This window comes from Arvicanthis niloticus, chromosome 19, assembly GCF_011762505.2.
Source record: "Arvicanthis niloticus isolate mArvNil1 chromosome 19, mArvNil1.pat.X, whole genome shotgun sequence".
Taxonomy (NCBI): Eukaryota; Metazoa; Chordata; class Mammalia; order Rodentia; family Muridae; genus Arvicanthis; species Arvicanthis niloticus.
Genome location: NC_047676.1, coordinates 15715827 through 15742392, shown reverse-complemented (window position 1 = coordinate 15742392; position 26566 = coordinate 15715827). Strand labels below are relative to the sequence as shown.

The window sequence follows — 26566 nt, the reverse complement described above, 5'->3', positions numbered from 1 at the left end:
GAAATAGATTTCTTCTCTATCATCAGCTGTCTAATATACCAGATAATCTTCAGAGTTTGCTTACTTTCAGGATAATTTATGATGCACAGTAAGACATCATAAAAAATTCACACTTGTTCTTTTCCCCTGAATCAGAAAGCTGTTTTCTTGAGCTCTACTACTACTTAGTCAGATAATTTATTGTACTTAGGCAATTAAATTAAATACTACAATAGTAAGATGCACACAAAAGTGGAATCAAGGTCTGTAGACTCCTGTAGTGTGTGGTTTAAAGTTTGCTTAATAATGAAATTTGTTTTTTTTTTTTTTAGTGACACAATTCAAAAGAAGGTGAGGCAATTATAAAATCTCAGAGAATTTTAGACCAAGCAGAAACATTGCCATATTTAGAAGTCTTTAAATATTTTTCAATCCATTCTTTCTCTTAAGTTGCTTGTAGGCTTCTAGGACGACTCGGTTTGTGGCTTTTTTATAAGCTTTCTGGCATAAGCCTAAAAAATTAAATGCATTCTAAAATATAAACCTTTGTCAGTTCATGGAGAAATTGGTTTTTGGGAAATGATCACACTGACAAACACTACAAATAGTTAATTTGGAAATATTTTAAGCATGGTATCATTGTTTCCTAAATCATTTCTTATGATTTTCATTTTTTGAATTTAGCTGAACAATTTTCTGTTATTCATGATGTTATAAGAAAACGGTATTATATTTACATTTTTTCATCAGAAAAATGAAAATAGGGAAAAGATTTAATTCCCCCTGTTATTGATGTATTTGGTTTTCTTTTTCAGAAATATATACTTCCATTGTGGGTGATGTTTTAGGTTGCACAGAGCCATAATTATAAATGCAAATTGAAATGACAGTATAAGAATTGATCATGTCATAAATTTATATGTTCTATAATGATGAAAGCTAAAAAAACTGTTCACAGTTATTATGAGTAAGAATACTATTGCAGGAAATAAATGATTAAAATAAATATTAAAAATATCAAGAGACACATTTCAGCTAGGTTTTCTTGATCTAACTGGATTGATCTATTGAATCAGTTTTGCATCATTAAAGGATAGTTTCTAATTTGTTTTATAATCAATGTGAAGAGTTACAGTTTCTAATTTCACATGAGAGTGAATTATTTTGACTCTAGACTTATGATTTACAGAACAAAGACAGTGTTCATTTCTCTAAGATCAAAGGCTCAGCTTAAATTTGCAGCCTCTGACTGGTGTTAATGTCAAGCAACTGAAGACCTACAGGGAATTGCTGGATTTGTGTGTAAATTGGACAAATCCATGTCTTCAAGAAAATGGGTTCCTTTTAAGTAATTCATTTCAGCCAGGAACTTGGAGAATAACTATAAAATAAATAAACAGAAATTATCCTCACTGAGAACAAAAATTGGAAAAATCTTGAGATGTATTTTAGATGGTTTAATTCCACGTTCCCCCTTTTTACACTTTTAAACAACACATATTTTAGTTTGTGAAATATTATCTTCCCTTTTTTGATAGCAATATTTTACACATGTGAAGTTAGTTTAATTTTCAATCGTTTAAAGTTGCTTCAATAATTTATTATAAACAATTTTGTCTGTTATAAAACAAAGCTTGAAGGGATTCTCAGACATAGGAAAATCATATGAATTATCTGTAGTGATACATTATTTAAAATGAGATTTTATTTTTTGATATAAAAGCAAGATAAAATAAAATGAAAGTTAGCAAAAATCTGAATAAATAAAGGAGGGAATATACATAAACTGGCTTCTCCTAAATATAAAGGTAGTTTCATTAATCAAACAAGTCTACAGGACTGGTCAGCAGATGAAAAGCTTGCCAAAAGACCTGAGACCTGAGTTCAAATTCCAGAGTACCAGACAGGAAGAGAGAACTGACAGAAATTGTCCCTTGACTTTCAGTAGTGCACATGGCATTCATGTGCCTTCATTCTTAAACACAGACACACACACACATACACACACATGCACATACACCCACCAACCACACACACCACACACACATGCATGTACACACATAAACACACATGCACATACACACACATGCACATGCGTGCATGCGCACACACACACACATGCACACAGACACACAGAGTAGGTAGAAATAAAATACTGTAGATCATTTGAATCATGTTACTAGTCATCACATCACAATTTTTGCTGTGATATTATGTGGTTTTCATAACATTAATTTTAAAAATCTACAACTAAAAACACCCAAACTATCTTCATTTCCAAACAAGCAAAATGGTGACAGAGAAAATAAAGTTTGAATATTCTGCCTGCCTAATGATTTTTTAATGATACAATAAAGGGAAAATTTGGAAAATATTTTTAATAAAAAAAGTTAGTGCTGTTCCTCTAAGAAGCTGGAATTATAGGGTAATCCAGAGAAGTCAAAGAATGCTCCTGCTCTGTCAGGATCCTGTAAGAAAAGTGAATGAATTTTACAGACTTGAAATCAAAACACCTGCAACGGTTTGCCCAAATAGGTTTCTAAATGCAAGGAGGAAGCTCATAAAAAGCTAAACCTTGTCACAGGGAATCAGGACAGGGATTCAGATGCTGGGAAAAAAAGAAAAGCTGTAAATTTTTGTGGACCTGCGGAAGTCAAATTAGCATTTGTCATCAGAATCCAAGTTAACAATGGTTTAAGCCCAAGAATCTGGAAAGTATTGACTTCCCTGCCTATGTCAGCTATCCAGTGGAATCTTCACTAAGCTCAATGAATCTGCAGTTATCTGCCTGAGGACTATGATAGCATAAATTGCATGGCGATTCCCCAAACTGAAATCTAAAGATTGCTTTGGCAAAATTAATGAGACAGAAATTGCTATGACGCATCACTTCTTGATTGCTCAATCTCTTAGTAAGTATGACATCGTCTCATTAGAGGATCAGATTCAAAACTTCTACACTGCTACAAAAGACATCAAGTCTCTGAAGGCTACTGAATTTATCTTTTCTGCAAGATAGTGTGAAGAAAATGACAGGGTTTGTTTTTGTTTTGTTTTATTTTTTGAAGAGTGAGAAGGTCCTGGCAACCAAGAAGAGTAGAAAGGAGTCTTGTTTGAAGGGTAAACTCAGTTATCCACCATGATATTTTTGTAATGAGTCCATTAGTAAGCAGTGACTATTTGAAAAGGACTTTAAAAGATTATTGTAGTATTTCAAAAATATTCTACCATCAACCTACACTTTAGTATCTACAATGGAATCTTTGGGGCCAGACATGTTGGCTAATGCCCGTTATTATAATATTATTATTCCAACACTTAGAAAAATAAGAAAGGGTACCAACAAAAGCACAAAGCCTACCAGATCAGCATGACTACACCTTGACACCTTGAACTCCAGGCTACCTCTGATGAAAAAAAAAATTAAACAATATGCAGCTGGAGGCTGGGAAATTAGATCAAGTAGGACCATCCCATCATATTCAGATTTATGTTTGATTCTCCAGGACAGGAAAACACAGTGTGTTTGCATTGGCCTGTAATATTAACAATCTGCAGGTGGTCGCAGGGCTATCAGAAATTCACAGTAACCCTCTACTACATGCCAGAGGCCAACCTGAAGTACTTGAGACCCTGTGTCAATAAATTAACAAACTGTGAACCGTAACCCTAAACTTAAATATATAAGCCCATCTCTCTGCTCATTGCATTTATGGAAATTAGATCAATATGACTGTGATTTTTAAAGTATTCATGTATTGAATTTGTTTTTGCATAATAGGCAATGCTATCTTTTTTTTTTTTTTACTAAAAATGCAGACTTTGTACTAAACTACTAAAGTTTAAAGTTTATACTATAAGCCAGCGAAGGTAACATAAACCATTAATTCTATAGTTTTGGAAGCAGTGATAGGTATGTCTGTGAATACAAGACTCTTCAGATCCACAAAGTGAGTTCTAGACAATCTCTAAAAGTATGATACTAAGAAGATGTGTATGTGAGTAACGGTGTCACTGATAATGTGAATCATTTGCATATAATAAGTGCATATTATAGGATCAACCACAGAATTTGCAGCATGACATGCTTTTTTAATTTCTGCATTGACAGGAATAACCTGTCCATTCTGTCTTATCCCATGGTTATTGCTATAATATATGAATGATGCCCTAAATGCATCTTATAAGAAAACCCAATTAAAACCTAAAGATAGCAAATTTGCAAATTTCTCACCATTGTAGAATGCCTGAATTAGTGTTTAAGTATCTCTGATGATGATGCACTTTACATAAAATATTAAAAGAAGGATTAAAATACTATTTTTAAAACATGAATAAAATAATACAGCACAGAGCAAAACTACAAATCTGTTTCAAACAAAGGCTGTAACCTCATTTTACTTTGAGTGTCAGAATTTAGTATATGAAATAGGCACGGCACATGTCTGGAGTATTCTTGGAAGGCAAAAGGAAAAATATTAAGTACAAAGCCAAACTAGCTTCCAAGACAAGTATCAGGGTAGCGTGGCTAGAGGACAAAATCCTGACTCCATCCCACCCAAACACACACACACACACACACACACATACACACACACACATGCACAAAGACAAAAAAACATACAAAATTAAGCCAGCCTTTAAATAACATAATCAAATATGTATTTATTTCATCTTTATTATCAGAATAATATACACATATCAACTTATCTTTCACTATGTAAAGAGAATAAAATATTTCTTCTTGGTAATTACATGAATTGTAGGAAACTATTAGCTCTATGCATTTAATATGTTTTATATTGTTCTAATAAATTTATTGTGATCTCAAATTTTTCAAAAGGACATTACATAGAATAATGACAAATAGATTTATTTTATTTTATTTTTATTGAATATGTCTTTTATCTTCCAGTCAACCCCCCAACCCCATATCTCATCTCCCATCCCTTGTTTCTGTGAAGGTGTTCACCCACCCACCCATCCCCCATCCCGTGTTTCTGTAAGGGTGTTCGCCCACCCACCCACCTACTCACTCACTCACCCACTCACCCACCCACGTACTCCTGCCTTCCAGACCTCGAATTCCCCTACACTGGGGCATTGAGTCTTCACAGGACCTAGGGCCTCTCCTCCCATTGATGCCCAACAAGGCCATCCTCTGCCACATATGCAGTTAGAGCAATGATGGTTCACTCCATGTGTACTCCTTGGTTGGTGGTTTAGTCCCTGGGAGCTCTGGGGTGTCTGGTTGGTTGATATTTACTGCTGCAAACCCCTTCAGCTCCTTCAGTCCTTTCTCTAACTCTTCCATTGGGGATCCCATGGGAGACCACGTGCTCAGTCCAATGGTTGACTGCTAGTATCGCCTCTGTATTTGTCGGGCTCTGGAAGAGCCTTTCAGGAGACAGCTATAGCAGGCTCCTGTCAGCAAGCACTTCTTGGCATTCACGATAGTGTCTGAGTTTGGCGAGTGTATATGGGAAGGATCCCCAGGTGGGGCCATCTTTGGATGGCCTTTCCTACAGTCTCTGCTCCACACTTTGGCTCCGTATTTGCTCCTGTGAGTATTCTGTTCCCCTTTCTGAGAAGGACCGGAGGTTTTAGAAAGTTTTAAATAAATATCTTCATTTAAGAATTAGACAGGATCAACCTGAAGGTTTGAGCGGCAAATATGCCTACTGTCAAACTTTGAACTTCATGGCAGAGTGAGAGAATCGACCACTCTAAGTATACTCTGACTTCCCCACATATCCTGTAGCACATGTGGAACACATTTGTGTGAACATGAACACATCCACAGAAACCACAGAAACATATATTTTAACACACTAGGTATTTTTAATTTTTTTTTTTTTTTTTTTAAGCAAAGAGTAGTGTTACAGTTAAGGGCATTGTCCTAAAAAAATATTTCAGGTTTTCCCGTTACTTACCTTGTATTATTTGAGCTTTCTGTATTATATAATTTTATTGTATGCAGAAATAGTGTTCTGACATTTGTGAGAAAATGACTCAGTCTATGACTTACCTCTATATTGGTTTGCACAAAACAGACATGTTGCTATTCAGTTACATTTCCTATGATATAAACACACTGTACACATTACCACCTCCACTCATCTGTTGTTTGAATCCTGTTGTTTTCTTTTGAAATGGTCATTAGTTGTCCTGGTGGTGTCTGTATAAAAGAAATGTTCTCCACATAAATCCATAAAAAAAATTGCTAGATGTTTGTTACAAAAATGTAGAACCAAAAAAATTGTGTGTGGGCCAACTTTATTCTTGCATAAGTCTTGTCAACGGTAGGATAGTATGTCAATGGAGTCTGCATAGAATACTAATGTATATTGACAAACCTCCATTCAGTTAACGATTTTGGATTTTTCACATTTTTTTTAACTGTTAAATACATTTCTGTATTGTGCTGGTGTTATGTTCCTCTCTGTAGTGCAAATGCCTTTTCCACAGGAGGATTTTGAAAAACAGGTCTTTTGTCACACATAAGAAGAAGTGATATGGTGATACAGTCCCCAGACTTCAAGCTTGTCATTGTTACATTCATGACTATTATATTCCTGGTTTTGAAATTTTTCACCTTAGTCATATATTCATATTAATATTCTTTTCAAAATTTATGTGTACTTTGAGGCTACACATTTCTGTCCCTCAAAAGATGTATTAAGGTTCAGTGTAAAACTCGTCAGCATAAATAATTATTAATTTCTTATTGTAATACATACCAGACTTAACACATTTTTCTCATTGTTATGTGGACACCAACTAGAATGAAATCTTTTCTTGATGCCTATTTCCCCCTCCCTGGGGAATTCCTACAGAAACTGTCAGGGTCCTCAGTCACCCTGTGCTCTGTTGTTTGTTTCTCTTTGTCTGTGTCCAGGACACCGCCATTATACCTAATTTAATATTATACAAAAGCTTCAATAAGTCAGACCTCAAGTCTCTTTTGTGGTATTTTCCCCTACGTGTATGAATAGCCATTGTGTTTAAAAATTTTAGAGTAAATATTAGTTTTATGAGAAGCTTTCAGGGGTTTATATTTAATTAGAGAGAATCCACACATCAATATGGAAAGTTTTGCTTTTGTTAGTTTTCTCTCCTTAAGCACAGACATAATACTAATATTAATTGTGTTAGTTCTTCTTCAATAAAATTTAATAAAATCTTCTGAATATAGAGCTCCCAAGTGCTTTATTAGACTTACTCTTTGGCTCCTTTATCTCTGGTTAATTGGTTTTGTTAATTTTCATCATTAAGAATATTTTACATTGAAAATTTTTTCCATTTAGTTTGTCACTAGAATATCACTAAAATTCATTTATTTCTTGTTTCTGTTCCTATGTTGAGTGGTTACATGTGTTCTTTAATTAATTTTCTATGTTGATAAAACTTCCATTTATTTTGTAAATATTCATCACTGTTCTGGTTATTGATTTGTCAACATGAAACAAGCTCCAGTTATCTTAAAAGAGAAATCATAACAAAAAAATGTTCCCCTCAGATTGGTGTGGAGGCAAATTTGTAGGACCTTTTTTTTTGACTAATTTGAAAGGACTTAGCCATCCATGACTGTGCCAGCATTGGGAATGTGTTCCTGGGTTGCATATGAAAAACAGACTGAGCAAGCATCAGGAAAAAAGATAGGCAGCAGCAACCATCCACAGCCTCTGCTTCAGTTCCCATCTTCTGTTCTTTCCCTGACTTTCATTGACTAATACATGAGTGAATTTACTTGTTTCATTAAGTACAGATAACAGTATACCAAATATTTTCTCATCCTGAAAATTTTCCTAAAATATATTTGGTTTATAGTATACTTATATAGAAGTTGTCCATTTCTTTGTACATGCTCAGCTTGAGAGCTGCATGTGGCCATGGGACCAATAAATGCAACCCAACATAGCATTGTTAACTTACTTAACACACAATACAAATATTGTTTGGTTACTTAGTAGTAAGGCATCGATTCTCTTGAGCATGGACATCGAAAATGATTTATCATGTGGCAATGTAAAAAGGTTGGGTATTGGACATCAAGATTTGCCTTTGAAAGTTTCAGAATTATTAGGGTCCTTTTATAAGCATTCAAACAATTTGTAAAATATGAGTAGTTTGTTTTGTTTTGTTGGAAAAAAATCTAAAAGAGTATAGTTTTCTCTCCATGAATATTCTGACCACATCAGAAATCCTGTTAGAAAATTTTATTAAATAGCTATGCTTGATTTCCAGAGATCTCTTGACAGCAAAAATTAAAACAACAACAACAACTACAATAATGATGATGATAGCTGCTATAGGGCTGTAGCTCTCTGTTAGCTCATTTCATGGAGATTAAAAGTCCATTCTTTTATTTATACAGTCATTTACTCTATGTTACTTTTCCATCATTCCACGAATCAGCATTCCATGATCTTAGCCCCTTAGGAAACGGACAACAAGAATATATTGTTGTTATGAGTTGTTTTGTTTTCTGCTATTGCATGGTATGTATCATCAGATTTCCCTAAATTTATATACTCTAACAAGTAAACTCTTTTTTTATTTTATTTTATTTATTTTATGTGTATGAGTACACTGTAGATGTCTTCTGACACTCCAGAATAGGGCATCGGATCCCATTACAGATGGTAGTGAGCCACCATGTGGTTGCTGGGAATAGAACTCAGGATCTTTGGAAGAGCAGTCAGTGCTCTTAACCACTGTACCATCTTTCCAGCCCTACAAGTTAACTCTTGATGTATAATTTTCTTGATGGACTCATAAAGACATAGTAGTAACCAGAAAATGAGAAATACAGACAGATCAAGAACAAGACAGCTAAAGACAGTGAGGTTTTACTTTTCTGCAAGGATTTCCGAAACTTTAGCTTTGAGTTGAAAAAGAAAAAAAAAAAGCAAATAAATAAATTTCTTTTACCCTCCAACATATGGTTAATGAGCTTTTTGAAAAATGTAAAGACTAACTTTAAAAAAATTATAAAATTGAATGTTTTTAAATATATTTGTTACATGAAAATTCCATGCTAAATTTTTATTGAAATTAAACATATTTATTACAAACTACAGAGTCCCATATAACAACAATAACCACAAAGAACAACTCCCCTACTATTTTATTTGAGTTTACTTATAATTTAGACCATGAATATTTTCCAGATTGTTTTATGTTTGTTTGTGGATTTTTGTTTGTTTTTGTTTGATAGCAGTTGTGCTCTTGGGGTATCGTTGAAACCAATTGTTCATCCCTTAGGCTCTGAAAGGTTACCAAGAGATTTGATAGCTTTCTCCCACTCCAGTTTCTGAATAATATGTAATTTCCTTGATATAAAAATTATCATTTTGGTATTCATGTCAAGCCCTGATGTTCATTTTTCATTTTTCCTGTAAGTTAATGACTTCTAACAGGGACAATGTTCATAAAGTTGTCTTTTGCCAACCGTCTTGCTACTGCATAGCACTCAGTGCTAGAGGCAAGCCACAGCATTAAGGAGATTTATTGTAAGCCAAGTCTCTAAAGTGTGTGTTGAAATACTAAATACATCCCTGTGTGTTTTGCAGACAATCCTGATTTGCTGAGCCATGTCTCCGTGGGTATTAGAGTTCTGGATGTCAATGACAATCCACCTGAACTTGCCAGGGAATATGATATTGTTGTCTGTGAGAATGCTAAGCCTGGTGAGGTAAGTTAATTCTTTTCTTCCTACCATCTGAATAGAAGAAAAATAAGCAGCTTTACCTCTATTATTGTTAGCTGTTATCCCCCAAATCCCTCGGGGTCATTTTTTTTTATGCTCAGTGGCACTAATTTTATAAGGTTTTAAGTAAAAATAGATACCTTTTGAGCATTCTATAAAATGAATTTTCCCCCAAATCACAGTGTAATTCAGAACAATGAGCTTATTTAGATATGACCCATTCATCAATTGTATTGAATAGTCTAGGTACAGTCCTACATTCAGTAAGAAGCAGGGTCCTCTCATGGTCTGAGGAAGCTTAGAGATCATATCTGAGAGGAGAAGCCAGATCCTATCACGTTTGGGGCTCTAAAGAAGTGACGCATATGATGAAATATTGGTTATGAAAGGTGCATGCATTTGTGTGTGTGTGTGTGTGTGTGTGTGAGAGAGAGAGAGAGAGAGAGAGAGAGAGAGAGAGAGAGAGAGAAACTATGTGTTTACACTGTGAAAAACCTCTATGCAATACAGGATGGGGAGAGTAAGTAAAGGACAGACAGGGACAGAGGCTGAATAAACTGTAGCCTTCATTAGAAATACAAGTGAAAGATACCTGGAGTCACTGAAGCAACAAAACGCATGGGGAATGAGCATTCATCTTAAGTGCACTATGACAAAATAGATGTAACTCACAGCCAAACCAAAATGCAGAGATTACCTTGGTTGCTGAGACTCATCCAAACTAATGTATGGATTAGTAGAGTCTTCTTAGAGACTACAAGACTGTCAATAGGGTAGCATTCTTGTTCTCAGCCAAAGCATGGAAATCAACTGAGTCTCACAGAATTATTCACAGCCTCCATTTCACGTTAGCATTACACTGGGGAATTCCAGGAGTTTTGTATCTACTATGGCCTCCTGAGCTTATAAGATGAGATACCTAACTTCCTACTACATGGCACTTCCCTACAAAGCCAACTGCTTACTTTTATCTATTGGATGAAATGAACTTCTCCTGCATATAGCAACACAGCTATCTCACAATGTAATTAGCTGAGACAAATCAGTACTTTCAGGAGATTTGGCTGGTAGTTACAGATAATAGGCATTCTCTTAAAGAGAAATGATTAGAGAATAATATGCTATCTTGGGGCTTGCCACAGGTAAATACAGGAAGGGAGAACTTGTCAAGATCCTGCATCAAACAAACATGGGTTCATAGAAGAGTTCATCACTCATATTTAATTAACATTTTTGATGCTTATAAAGACAGGCTACTTGTTCTTCCATGTGGATATAAGGGAAGATCAATAGTAATTTTTGAACTTAAATATTGTTTATGCATTTTTAAATGAAAAGAGGATGTATAGATATGTGTTTAGTCTAAAACAGACAAGTTTTAGACCTACAGGAATACAGCACCAGAAAAAATATTAATGTTTGTTGGAGGATAAAGAACTGAGGTAAGAACAGTAGTCTTGTGACAAATATCCAAACATGGCAGCATTGTGTAATACATTTAAGATGGTACAAATGTTCCGGGTCAGGTTTTCATCAATCCTAAAACGTGTGGTGACATTGTTATCTAAGATGTCACTTCTAAGGGAAATACATGAAGTATTCATGTGTAAATCTGTATGACTACAAATGATCCTAAGTCTCTTAAAGATAAATGTAGCAATGTATACATAACAGAATCAACGGAAGAATCATACTATGAGCTGATGCTTCATGAGAAAATACAAAACTAAGAATAAAAAGGTAACTTTCAAATCAACAACACGATGAAAACAGCCATAAATTGTATATTCCATAACATCATATAATGCAAGTTGTTATTATAAATAAAAAACAAAATTGTTTAAAATAAAATAAAAAACAACCATACTATTCTAAAAATATGAGATAGTTAGCATATATATAAAGCCAACTAAGTTATTAGTAATAGAATATTCAATGTCAGGATCTATTTTAGGCTCAGTAAGTACAGAGTTTTGTGGTCTAAGAAATTCCATTGAAATAAGTGAATAAGCTGTTATATAACAGATTCGTAAAGCCACCTTAAAATAATTATGCAAAATTATAAAAAATTCAAAACATAGACAAGTATGTATATATGTCTACACATACACATACAAATATATGTACATATATATATTATACATATATATATATACAAATATATATATATATCAAATCACAAAAAACTCTATCAAAAAATTTGATCTACAGAGGCCTATTTCCTTATCACTATAAAATTTCTACACATAGTGGAACTCAATGTTACATTTCCATAAACATTGTTTTAAATGTGATAAGAAATATATACGAAATTGTAAACAGAAAAAATCAAATCACATGGTAGTCAAGGCATAAATCTCAACAATGGATACTATATTCATATGCAGATTTGGCAATGATATGGAAAATAAAGTATCACGATTGTTATGTTTTATGTAATGGGTAATAATCCACTGTCATGTCATATTAATACATGTTTTCAACTATTTGCAAAATGCTTATTAAATTTTTGTACTGGCTAAACTAAAGAAAAATATTAGAAAACATAGTTCTCATAATTATCATCATAAAATTTCTTATGAAACTAAAAATTATGTTTCAAAAATACCATCTAGTATATATTATTAAATGTTCTTTTTCCTCACAAAACATAATACTAGGCCGGGCAGTGGTGGCGCACGCCTTTAATCCCAGCACTTGGGAGGCAGAGGCAGGCAGATTTTTGAGTTCGAGGCCAGCCTGGTCTACAGAGTGAGTTCCAGGACAGTCAGGGCTACACAGAGAAACCCTGTCTCAAAAAACCAAAAAAAAAAAAAATACTAAAAACTAATAATAATATTAAATAAGAATGGGAATGCATAAATACCATATAAAATATGTAGAAATTATTCCACAATAAATGCAAAAAATTAATTTCAAATTTGTATTATAGAAAAATATAACAGTAAAAAGTAGAGTAAGCATTCGTTTTTGATTCAACAGAAAAGAATGTTTTAATCTATGTGAGATAGAAAAGAACAATTTATTAATGAGCAATAATAAATGAAATTGAGCTAGGCCTTCTCCCACAAAACAAAACAAAAAAAGGCATTCAGAAAGAGAAGATGATAGGAAATATAAAAGAAAGTAATAAATTATGATACCAAGAATAGAAGAAGATAAATAATCAATAGCTTATATTTTTATGTAATTCTAGTAGTAAACGGAAATCCTTTTATGGAAGACTTTGAAAATTTAGAGGATTTTTTTTGTGTGTTTTGTTTTGTTTTGTTTTGTTTTGTGTTGCTTTGATTTTTCGAAGGTAGCCCAGGAACACTGTTAGCTTTTGGTAATGATGTTGTGTCTTGTATTTTACTTTATCTTACTTATTGCTTTGATAAGGCCAATTTCATACCAGTATGAAACATGCTTTATTTAATGCTCCACATGCTGCTACTAATCTGTTTCTTTTTCTTGTTACCCTTAAGTTCCCTTAATTCTGCTATATGGCTTCCATTTGACTGTTAACCGTACACTGTTTACTTCCTTACATCTGTTTAAACCTGGAACTCATGAAGAGCTGGGTGAAGGAAGGATATGACAAAAATCAAATTTCCAACTAATAAAACTACGTTTAAAGCATCTTTAATAATGTAAAATTCAAAATGAGAAAACACATGTAGCATTTGTCTTTTTGACACAGACTTTCTTCACTTAATGTGATTTTCTCCAGATGCATAACTTTCTGGGGAATTATAGATAGATAGATAGATAGATAGATAGATAGATAGATAGATAGATAGATAGATAGATAGATGTTTAATATGTTTTCAACTCTGTTACTCCAGTCTCCAGTGAATTTAATATTCTGGAGAAAAAATATCTTTAAGTATAATTTCCAACCTATGTAACAAAGCATCACTGACAATTTTGATCTTCGTGATTGTCTCTTAACAGAAGAAACTCTTCTTGATCTTTCTGTTTCTCCTGTTGCATTCTGGAACTCAAGCTAGTAGGATTTCTGATATAATTTCACGAATTCTGTGAGGGACCCATGGCTTCAGCAGCATCTGTAGCAGAGGATGGCCATGTTGGACATCAGTGGGAGGAGAGGAGGTCCTTGGTCCTGTGAAGACTGGATGCCCCAGTGTAGGGGAATTTGAGGGCAGGCACGCAGGAGTGGGCTGGTGGTTAGGGAGCACCCTCATAGAAGCAGCGGTTGGGGAATAGGATAGGGGGTTTCTGGGGGCTAGGGAAATTGGGAGCGGGGATAACATTTGAAATGTAAATGTAGAAAATATCCAATAAAATACAATAATATTTAAACTTTGGGTTCTGTAAAAATGTAAATTTAATGAAGTCTGTTTAGGTTTCCCTTGCAGGAAATAACACCTACATTCATAGTTTGTTTATAAGGATGAATATAATCCTATTGATGTTTTGATCACCTAAACATATTAGGATGTTGCTATGGTATATAATGGCACTTTTTAAAGTTCTAAACATGTACAGCAGCAGTTAAGAAAGAATAAATACAGTTATAAATAGCAGCATAGAGGTTCTCCGAGTTAATATGATTTATACTTCTGAAAATATATTGTATATAATTTTATTGAAAATCACATTAAACAGAAAGTCAGGTATGCATGAAATTTAGAGTCAATTCCTAAACTACAGTGAATCCATAAGAATTTATATTTGTCTAAACATGAAAGTTTTCTTTCATTCATATCAAATATTCCGGGGCCTTTTTACTATTCATTAAAGGTAAACTCAGATAAAATTAAGGGTTATTTCTTAGCTAAGAATATGGATCTGTTGGTAGAGTGCTTGTCCAGCATCAGTGGAACCCTGAGTTCTATCTACAGGTTAGCATTAATTAGGCATGATGTCAAAGCTTAGGATCCCTTCAAGACTACAGGGGAGGAGACAGGAGGATCAGAAATGCCAGGTCATTTTACATCCAAGGGCAGAATTTCAGGATGAACTAATCTATATAAAAGACTGTATCTCAAAACATAATTATTTTATTACTTAACATAGGCTCTGTCACATCACATACATTTTTATCAATTATATAACTTTGTATGAAAACTCTAACACATTTTATTTTATAGGTTTATAGTCTATCATAATTCAATCCATTTAACTTACAACAGTTTGTACTATTATAAAACAAGTTTATGTGATCATATATAGGGTTTGATAATAGAATAAAATTGTTGATTATTTCAAACAACATATGGAGTGTTTCTAAACACTTCAGCTTTAATATGAGTGCCGAGGAGAGTGTGCTTGTCAAAGTGCTAAGACAGCAGGCAGTCATGTTGCTCAGTCAGTCATGTTGCTAAGTAGTAGATTGCAGTAGGAGACTGTGATAAGCATTGCACCAAGGACCAGATTCAAAGTTCTGTCACCAATGATGAAGTTAACAAAGAAATAAAAATAAAGATATGTTTCCAAGTAGAAAATTCATGTTAACATAAACTTGTTACGTTGATTTATTCCTAATAATCTACTCTCATATCAATACACTATGCTCAATAAATTTTTTAAAACCACTAACATTTATTTTTAGATATTGTCAAATTTTCTCAGTGTTTATTAACTTGTAACTAGCAAATATCAAGTTGATTTCTACTTCACTTTTAAAAGGTGGACTATCTTTTTGTCTTTCTGTCTGTCACATCAATCTGAATTGTCAAACATATTATGATTAGTCTGTATTTGTGTTTTATGACTTTGTGTGAAACTAGGAAATAATGAGAATCAAATTAAAGTTGTTAGAGACTGCACCTCACAGTCACAGAAACAGAAGTGTCCCTAACACAGCAAATAAAATGACCTTAAAAAATTTGACTGTGGAGAACTGTCATTTTTCTTGTTATGTGTTAGGTTTGTATTTTCTAAGATACCTCCCAAGGACTATTCATATATTTTAAGAAAGATATGATGAAGTAACACATACACAGAGAATTAAAAAAAATAAGAGTAATAAATACAAAGGAGAGAAAAGCATGAAGATAAATTTAAGGTAATAAAAATTTAAATATGCTTGCACTTGAACATCTTAATTGTTAGAATACAAGGTACAAAGGACACTTACAAGCATGTTGTCATATTCAGCTGTCATTTGCCCTATGAATGACACTGGAGGTAGTTTGAAGCAAACAGATGCAGTTAATGAGATCTCTGAGATTTCTTTCACAAAAGTGGAAAGGTTTCTTTAAAAATATAAAGCCAAAAAAACCAACAGAATATATAATACAATTAATTACCCCAGACTTACCTCACAGAAGCTCAGGTTTGTATGATGTACAAACAATTAAACTATTTTTTATAAGTTTAATATGAGTAAAAAAAATTATTATACTCCCTATAAACTTAAGATAAACTTCTGATTTGGTCTAGATGAATTGTTCTTTAACAATTCTTCAAAAGTTCTGAATTAGGAAGCAATTCGCATATAACTCATAATGGTATAAAAATATTGCAGGGACAGTACAATTAAAAACTAAAGATTCATAATAAATGAATATCGTAAGTTTAGTTTTGAGAAAAAATAATGAACAAAATATATTTGTGCATGTTTATCCCTGTTTGTACAAATGTGGGGGGCATGCATCCCTCTGTGTGTGTGTGTGTGTGTGTGTGTGTGTGTGTGTGTGTGTGTGTTGGACATTGATACATGAGGTGTAGCATTTGAGTATATTTAACTCTGAAACTTAAATAGAAAATCAGACATGATTTTCACTTAAATTATATTAAGAACTGATGTGCAGAGAATGCAAGTATATCACTCAGTTGACAAAACATTTTGAACTCTATTTGAAGCTTTTTGCACATTTGAGAAAAATGGTGAGATTGCTTTGATTCTCTATCAGCACATTTGTCTACTTGGTGTCAAATGTCAAAAGGGAAGAAGAGATCTATTTGGAGAAGTAGTTGTATTTGGAATGGAAAGGCAAAACAACAGAGTTAACTTTCAGCTCTAAAGTAAATACTTTAGAGTGAAATAAATTAGGAAAGCAAGATAGAGATTTCTTCCTCTACAAATCAGGAATGGGGCCTGAGGAATAGTTTCCCATAGAGATTGCAGAGGTTGGTGATTGATGACAGAGATGTGTATTCAGGCCTAAGTATGTCCAGAAGACATCTGCCACTTCAGGACTATTATATACTGCCTCAGGACATAAAAGCTTGCTATTGTTTTTGTTTAGTTTTTTTTTTTTTTAATTTTTTTCCCATTTTTTCTAAGTTATCTTATTTACCAGCCAATGGTCTCAGTACATAGAGAGAGATTTGAGTTTTACTGTGTTATACTTTAAATGTGTTATTTTGTTTTGTAAAACATCTTGATAAAGGAGAGACAACATTATTTTTCATTTTATGGTTTTCTCTCTTGTGAAACATATTGATATTTGAAAAATCCTATTATTTTTGAATTTTGCATAAACTAGTCTGTCAAATGAAGCTATTCTAGTGCTTTTTTCTTATTTAAAAACAGATATAAATGAACTACCTGAATGATTTCAACACTAATATTTTAAATCATATATTCTTGTTATTTTGGGTATTTATTTTTAAGGCATTATTAGACAAAGTAATTAGAATTTGTCTTCTGTCTTTTGCCACCAGAATTTTTTTATGGAGTTTACCTTACTTTGTTGTTGAACATGTATTCATATCAACTGAGTGTCCTTCCTGTGTCTGAGCACCACAGAGGACAAATTGCATCAACAAATCACTGACAGTTTTTTGGTGGCCTGCACCACTGTTAGAAAGACTGTACATTTTGCAGTTCATTCTATCCAATCTTCTCTCATATAAAATTTAATGCCTGTACTGTTTTTTCTTGCTTCTCTTGGATCCTTAAAATGAGAGACTCTATTGTTCCTACTTTAATGTACAGAGACCCAACCTCTACAGCAACACTCTTCTATCTGGATACTATTTCCCAGACACTGGAATATTATACTTATGTAAAAAATGCTTCCTATTTTCAAAAAAAGAAAGTTCGAGCAAAACTTTATAACTGATTATCCCCATGCTATTGTGAGTCACAATAAAAATAAGCCCCAAGGTACGATGTATCACAAAGAAAATAGATGTTGTTCCATGATGTAACAAAGCGTGGGTATTTATAAATTAAACTAAATGTCTTTCCCAAAATCAGTTGGACGAAAAAGCAAGTTAATTGGTTCTTTGATGTGTTTAATTTTAAATACTTGACTTGCCAAATAGATCTTTAAAATCTGTTAATTACAACAACTAAAATGACAGTATAATTAAAATCAAGGGAATAAACAAATTAAACTTACTGTTAGTGTGTGTCTTTTCTTTAGGTTATCCACACCATCACTGCCACTGATAAAGATGACTTCGCCAATGGACCAAGATTTAATTTTTTTCTTGATGAACGCCTGCCCATGAACCCAAATTTCACACTTAAGGACAATGAAGGTGAACATCAATATGTCTTCTTGATCTATGTGTTTCTTGTTTTGACTGAGAGAGCACAAGCATGATTAGTTTTGCTTCAGTCTTCTACACATAGGAACAGCTTGCAAATTGGCATTCAAGCTCAATGTGGTGTTAATCTGTTATGATCTGCGAATATCTTGTATTTAAAATTGAGCCATATGTACAAATAACAGTGATTGAATTTGCTCAGAGCAGCATTCCTTAAAACAAGAGATACACATGCAGTGTGCTCGTGGGCAAATTTTAAGAGAAATCATAGCTGACAAATTTGTTTATGATCATCCCTGCAACTGCTAAAAGGCAAAAATAAATAAATAAATAAATAAATAAATAAATAAATAAGAAAAAGTGAAAAAAAAAAATATGTCCCAGAGAGGGTCAGAAAGCCAGATGTCATGTGTGAAATCATGCTGTACTAGCAACATCTGTCCTAAGAATCATTATTGTCTACGAGCCTAAGTTAAATTCCAAGTAATTTCTTGCGGCTTGAATGTGAAATATCATGTATAGGCTCATATATTTGCATATGTGGTCAATAGTACTTGGCTCTGTTTGGGAAGATTATGGAAATTTTAGAATGTGAAAACTTTATTGAGAAAATAGGCCACTAGTGTGGCCTTGAGGTTTCATAGCCTAGTCCCATTTCTTGTTCACTCACTGCTCCCTGAGGATGGGTTATTATTAACACCCAATTGCTACCATGTTTTCTCTGTTTAACAGAGTGTATCTCTCTAAAATTATATTCCAAAATAAGACTTTTCTCCCTTAAGTTGTTTCAAACAGGATATTTTATTACAGTCACAGGAAAAAAAGATAAGCCAGTGTTCTGTGTTTGCAGCGTCTAATGTGTTGGCATCTGATTGCTTTGGAAACTCTGAGCAGGAGTAGAATGGGATTCAATTGGAATGTACTAAGTTTGGGGTTGATCACATGCTGCAGAAATCTATTTGTAAGCTTAGAATATTATCACACATACTCGCCATATGGCATACGTGACTTTGTTAAGGGAGCTATTGTATTTAAAAAATAAAAAATATTCACTAAAAAAAAGAAGTGATGTGCAAATTGTACTCCCTCTTCTTAGTGTACATATTTTCTAAGAAATGGACAGAAAATACACATAACTGTAGAATTATTTTATAATTATTTTTGTTTAATCTTCTGTCTTATATGGAGAAACAAATTCTAGCAAAGTTAGTAACTATGGAAAATGTTTGTTTACATGTTCTGCCCATTGATTTCTCTTTGTTCACAAGGCCCTAATTTGCTCTTTGTGGGGACTATTAATTGGTAGATGTAATTTTCTAATTAGCACCAATGTCCCCTACAAATCTTTTTATGGATTGAGTGTGCCATGGTCTACAATTTACCACTTGGCAGAGTCCTTATATCTGACCGTAGTACATCAGTCTTATAGGGAGCATATATTCCTTTCTCTGCATACTTGGAACAAACATAAAACACATAATTAACTCTAGGCAGAACTGAGAAATAGGATGAGTAGCACGGGAAAGTGCGTATATAGTCTGTTTACTTAATTAAAATAAATACATATACAAAATGACATAACAGTATCATCAAAGAACATCAGTGATATTTTCTTTTAAATTCCATATTAATGATGTAGCATGTCATATAAGTCTAAAGAGTTTTTCAGTGTATATAGAAAATCATCTAACATATTCAATAATTGCCAATTGGGAAAGTTCCATGACAGTTTCTACAGTGTCTGGTGTTTTTTGTTTGTTTGTTTTTGTTTTTGTTTTTGTTTCAGTAGTGCATCCAAGATCCATTTCCTGCTCCTTTTAACACCTACCACTACTGTCTTAGTCAGGGTTGCTATTCCTGCACAAAACATCATGACCAAGCAGCAAGTTGGGGAGGAAAGGGTTTATTCAGCTTACACTTTAACATTGCTGTTCATCATCAAAGGAAGTCAGGAAAGGAACTCACACAGGTTAGGAACCTGGAGGCAGGAGCTGATGCAGAGGCCATGGAGGAATGTTACTTACAGGCTTGCTTCCCCTGGCTTGTTCAGCTTGGTTTCTTATAGAACTCAGGACAACCAATCCAGTATGACACCACCCACAATGGTCCCTCCCCCCTTGATCACTAATTAAGAAAATGCAGCTGGATCTCATGGAGGCTTTCCTCAAGGGAGGCTCCTTTCTCTGTGATAACTCCAGCTTGATACACAAAACTAGCCAGTACAGCTAACATCACTGAAATGGTAGTAAGAATAAAGACAGTAGTTGATGTGCTTAGGTATATTTATTGTCCCATAGTTAGGAGTTAGAATCAAGTCTTCAACATATTTAAACCAACTTAAAGATGATGAAAGTGTAGTGTCAGAAGAGAAGAATGGTTAAATGGTTTGGACAGGAAGTCAAGTGAGTCTTATATTCCTAAGGGTACAACTGAACCTGAAAGAGGACAATCAAGTGGGTAAGAACCCTATGATGTAAGCATCTATAGATAGGTAGAAATTATATTTTAAAAAGCCGTGAAAGTAAATTGAAGTGACTTAATCTTCATACAGTACCAGAACTAGATTTTCATTTCTGGTCTTAAAAAGGAAGATATAGAAATCAACAACTTAAAACAAGTAACATAGTAAGATTTAGGAATGAGTGCTTTAAAATTTTCCATAGAAAATGGAGAGTGAGAAGGAAAAAATATATTTATTTGTAATAACTAGGTAAAACTTTAAAGTTCAGGGATAATATATTATTTTTTATCACGTATACTAGGTCTATACTCTTTAAATACTACCTCCTTCCCAAGATATATGTCTCAGAAGATGATCTTTCATGGACTTTTTGCACTATATAGTCTTCATTTACCCAATCTCTTTCATATCATTCCTATTTATCGGTATAATACCTGGAGAAATGATGTGAATCAGAATTTATAAGGCTTAGTGGAACATACATAAAATATATGTTTGTCTTCATTCAGAAGCACTTTGTGCATTTATACATGATGGCATGTTAACATGGGGTAAGAGCATGAAGATAGTTTCCTCTACAGTAGCTGGTTTGTCATTTATCTAAATCCTATAAGAACATATAAGTCACTTGTGACTCTTTAATATAAAGAATTTTATATTTATATGTATATATATGTATATATGTGTGTGAGTGTGTGTGTGTGTGTGTGTGTGTGTGTAATCATCTGAGACAGATAGTCTCTGGGGTTTTAGATTAGTTAATAAGAAGTAACTAGGCTCCTTGTACAGGATAAAAAGATCTTCTTCTGTCTGTATCATAATAAGATTCCCCTGTTTCTTATGAACTTCGTTCTGAATAACATGATTTAATACAGCACTCATGTTTTCTTCCCATGTGTTATAACTCATTTTAGTTCCTTATTAATTTGGAATCTACTAATTTATCAGGAAGTTGAAGGACTGAAATTGTCACGAACGCTTCATTTCATTACTAAAAGTTATCTGGGCTTACTTGGTTCTCATTACTCACAGTGACATATGCTGGGAATACTCTGAAAGAAAACCCCAGCATGGAGCTAATGATCTGGTAGGGAAGCAGGAGGTCTGTCAGAGAAAATGCGTTCCAAACATTCACTGCTTTGGTTGGTGGCCATTTTTTATAATAGACATTATACACTGGTGAATCTTGACATTTTTTCATGTATTTTCTTGAACATGTCCATATTAAGAGTTCTATTGTGGATATCAGTCTAATCTAATCATAGGAGCTCTTGCAGTGTGGCGTAAATCCATCCAAGATAAACAGATCTATTCACTACTTATTAGGACCCTATCTTTCAACAGTAATATAGAGTTGATTAAATTTCTTCCCTTCACCATGGAAAGGATTGAAACATCCAAACTGCAGAACTTAGGGATGCTTACACCAGACTACTTTCCACATGCAAGATTCACTGCTTCTCTAAAAACCATCCAAAGAATCCAGTCAGAAGGCAAGCTGAGTAGATTCTATTGGTATCTGTTCCCTCTGTTTCTTAGAAGACTGGAGAATTTTACTGAGAGTTTACTTGTGCCATGACTGTGCTCCTAGATTCATTGGCTGTTCGTCACAGACATAGTGAGCTCTTTTTGCTATTCTCTTATCTTCAAGGAATGTTAGTTTAGGGCTTCAGCTCTCTGTTAGATGCCCAGAAGTAATTTTCAATTGATCCTTCCACTTGAGCAAAAACTCTTCAGAGAAAATCAGTCACACCCATCTGAGATCCTCCATTTCCAGGTTGAATACCATCCCTGGAAACTTTCAAGAGCTCTGAAGGTTGCTCCATCTCCAGTGTGTAATCTGGATTCCTTAGAGGCTCTAAGAAAAGCCACAGGAGGTAGAACAAATAAATCACTATTTGCTACCTGTCAACTGTTCAGATTTCCTCTTCTCTGGAATCTTAATCTTCCTAATTATCTTGCTGTACTGGTTCTTTCCCCACTAACAGTCACTTGCTTTCCAATTTCCAAGGTTCCCATTTTTAATCAGTGAAATACAGTTTGGCTTAAACACACATTTCTGATTCTCTCTGTGATGCTTTATTTTAAAAGCCCAAAGAAATTTGTGTATAGTTTTATCAAATAGACTGGATATTAACTCAGCTTGAAAAATAAGACATTATTCAATGATTACCTACCTGCCTTTATAATGATAACTATAGTATGCTCCTACTATACTAAAATCTTTTATATTTAGAATATAATTATAATTGACTCCAAAATTTATCACAAATTTGGAGCAACATGCAGATCTCCAAAACATCTGAAAATTAGGATGGGCCACAGTCCTTTTAAACACACATCAATGGAAATAAGAGTTCATTACTGAGCCAATATAAATGTCCATGTCTAGGAACACAGTTTTATATTAACCCAAGAATCATGTTCCTGTATGGTAACAGTGTCATGAACATTTTAGAATAACAGAACATAAATGATTATAAATATCTAAAAATACATTAGTGTAAACATACATTGTGGTATTACAGAACTGTCAGAATTTCAGGGCAAAAAGCCTCAGAGTCTTTCATATACATTTAGCCTTTTTCATCTTGGTGAAGGCAACATGCATTCTAAAGGAAATTACTTCATCATCAGAGTGCTTTTAATTCACATGCAGAGGTAAGCAGTAAATGGTTCTTTACAGTGCTAAAAATAACTTAAGTTGGTTGACTCAGGACCTAAAACATTCCACCTTCTTCACTGTAGAACATTCTATAAGTTTTGAGATTCATTCTAGAACCTTTAGTTTATGGTGGTTTGTCATTTGTGCTACATTCAGTAATGTAAACCCAAAGTTCTCTGCTTCTAAGGCTCAGTTACTATTGTCACATTTATAAAGCTGCTAAAATTCTCTGCTCTACATCATACAATGTGCTCAATAGGCATACTGAAACCAAAGGTAAATATGGACAGGCTACACTCAAAGACTAACTTTCTTGAGGGAAGTACGTACCTGAAAGTTCTGGAGATAATTGCAATAGTAGTTCACAACTTCATACCAATCTCATTTCATCTAAAAAAACATTCCTTGAAAATATGGGTGGTTAGATAAAAATGTCTTTTGGATGTATCCAAACCTTCATGGAAGTTTCCAAGAAGATATTTAGGTGTCGGATCAACTCTAGGGTTCATAATTATGCTAGGAATATTCTTGGGAATCTGATCCATCTCTTTAAGAAGACTGTAACAGGACATGATAGGCTTTGTAGTTTGAATGAGAAATTTTCCTCCATAGGCTCATATATTTGAAAACAGAGCCCTCAGCTGGTAATGCTCTTCAGCAGGTTGTAGAACATGTGGGAGGCAGTACTTCATTAGAGATGGATTTGAGAGTGTAATGTCCTGCCTGCTTCAGGGTCTGTTGATCTGCTCTTGAATGGATGATACTTTAATCATCTGGCTTCTAGCTATTGCTTCCATGCTTTCATCTCCCATCAATGAGGAACTCTAAGCTTCTAGATATGCAAGCTAAAATAAATTCTTTTTTCCGTAAGCTGCTGTTGGTCTTGATATTTTATCATAGTAACAGTAAAGTAACCAGTGTACTATGGGTCAAGTAAGTTGAAACACTAAAGTTAATAGTATGTACTACAGAGTATATTCTATTAGAAATTTTAAAAAAAAAAGCTTAGACAATGAAAACAAAAATAGACAGACAGATGAGGACAGAGAAAAACCAAGTGGCCTCAATGTTACATAATGAACCACGGGTAAGTAAAAAATGCCAAGAAAAGGAAAAATAATCTTCCCCTAAGGAATAGAATATCAACAATACCAAATGGCCATCGCTGGAGAAGGAGAATATATATATATATATATATATATGCATATGTGTATATGTGTATATGTGTATATGTGTATATGTGTATATGTATATATGTATATATGTATATATGTCATATATATATGTATATACATATATATATAATTAAACAGATTTAAAAAGTCATTATATATGTATATATGCATATCTTCAAAATATAAAAGAAGTAAGATTATAAAAATATTGCCATATAAGCTGAGAAATCCTCCAACTTTACAGATAAAGAAGAACTTTACAAATTTAAAGATAACAAATTTAAATTGTTAAAAAAGTGCATGGTGTTAAAAGAGTCTTTTGCAAATAATCTGTATTAGTTTTAGAGGTAAGACTCAAACAAAACAAAACAACACCCCCCCGAAAAAAAAACAACAAACTTCCTATCTAAAATGTCACTCTCTTACATGGTAAGAAGCCATTTATACCCTCTGAATGCTCAGAAAATGCAACAATTACTATGAGCTCTCATAAAATTATGTTATGAGAAAGTATATTGTGTCATCAAGACAAACAAGATAAATAAGCTTTCATTTATTTAAAAGCAAAGTAAGAAATACTCAATATGTAATTATTCAACTCCCAGAAACAATGGATTGAGCACACAGAATATAATCACCTGCAAATAAAGAATAATATAGCAGAAGATAGAAAATCTGTGAAATAATAAGTATGCTTAGGACATTTTCAGTGAGCATGCAATAATGAAAGACTCAAAGCCACACCGACTTGTCTTCAAACGTAAGGTGGTGTACACAGACATCTATTTTTCTCTCCGACTTATATTTCACACTGCTCTTCAGCAGGCGCAGATCAAGTTTGCAATGCACCACTAGTCTGCACCCGTCTTCTTTTCCCAGCTTGGAAAGAATGGTTTTTGTTGTTGTTGTTTGTGTGTGTGTGTGTGTGTGTGTGTGTGTGTGTGTGTGTGTGTGTTCCCTAAGAGAAAATCTGCTGTCAGCTCTTTGCTCCCGCTACTTAATCTTTGAAGTGGCATGTACTCTGCAGTGTGTCAGACAGCAGTGTTAGCTGTCTAGAATTCACAACGTTGAATCGCCTGCCACTCCTGCTTCCTGAGCCCTTGTTGTGTGGTTCAAGAAACGAGAATCTCATGAGATGTGATTTGCAATGCAAGCCAGTGAACTGACTGCGGAGAGAGCATTAACATTGAGCTTGTAAAGTATTAGGAGTGTGATTTGGCCAGATAGAATGACAGAGAACAGTTTTGAGCAAGGAGGTTTATACAGGTGACAGATGAATCAATGTAAAGCAATGCTTAGAAAAACCTATGAGGTGAAATATTACATGACCTTGGTCACATTTTACTTCTTGAAACATAATTCATAAATATGATAAACTTGTATATTCTTAGACATAACTAAATGAATCTGCCATTCATCACTTCGGCAGACATAATCAATTTGTTATCCTCAGAAAAATTTGAGTTACTCTAAACAGAAATTCACTATATTAATCTAAAAAGTTGTTTTCCCTAGTTCAATAAATAAATATGTATCACATATATTAAGATAATAAAATGGATAATTCTTTTGATATATATATACATATATATATACATATATAATTCTTTTGATATATATAAATTATATATAAACTTGGTCATGGTATATGATGCCCTCTTTTCATATCTCTGCACATAGTTATGCCTAAGGTGTATATATATATATATATATATATATATATATATATATATATATGTGAAAATACATACAGAAAGTAATCCAAAAAGTAATTCGAAACCATCTTTAAAAAAGTAAGTGTAAAACTGTGGCAAAAAGTAAATGAAATGCTTGTTGATTGATATCCAAGTTTTCCTTCTAGGACCTTCACTGCCAACTGGTAAAATTTTAATTTTAACACTAAGATTATTCATCCACCAAATAACTTTAGCTTAGTAGTTTGGGAGCTCTAGTAAATGAGCTGTAGCCAAAATATCAGCCAGCACATCATTAATAGATTAGGTCAGGGCTCTGTTTTTATGGACAGCATTGTACATGGGTTTGCTAATATGTCAGAATAACTTAACATTCTAATGTACAGCTTCATGTGCATTACAGCTGTGGTGGGTCTGATCCGTTTCAGG

General features: G+C 33.6%; 1 protein-coding gene across 6 annotated transcripts in view; it reads left to right on the top strand.

Annotated features, from left to right (window-relative positions):
* Cdh18 (cadherin 18) overlaps nt 1-26566 on the top strand; it is a 796539-nt gene that overhangs the window by 756374 nt on the left and 13599 nt on the right. For all 6 annotated transcript variants that reach the window (XM_076916405.1, XM_034523568.2, XM_034523569.2 and 3 more), the window contains 2 exons: nt 9555-9676; nt 18016-18133. In XM_076916405.1, the coding sequence (XP_076772520.1) occupies nt 9555-9676; nt 18016-18133 (240 nt within the window). The remainder of the gene's footprint in view (nt 1-9554; nt 9677-18015; nt 18134-26566) is intronic.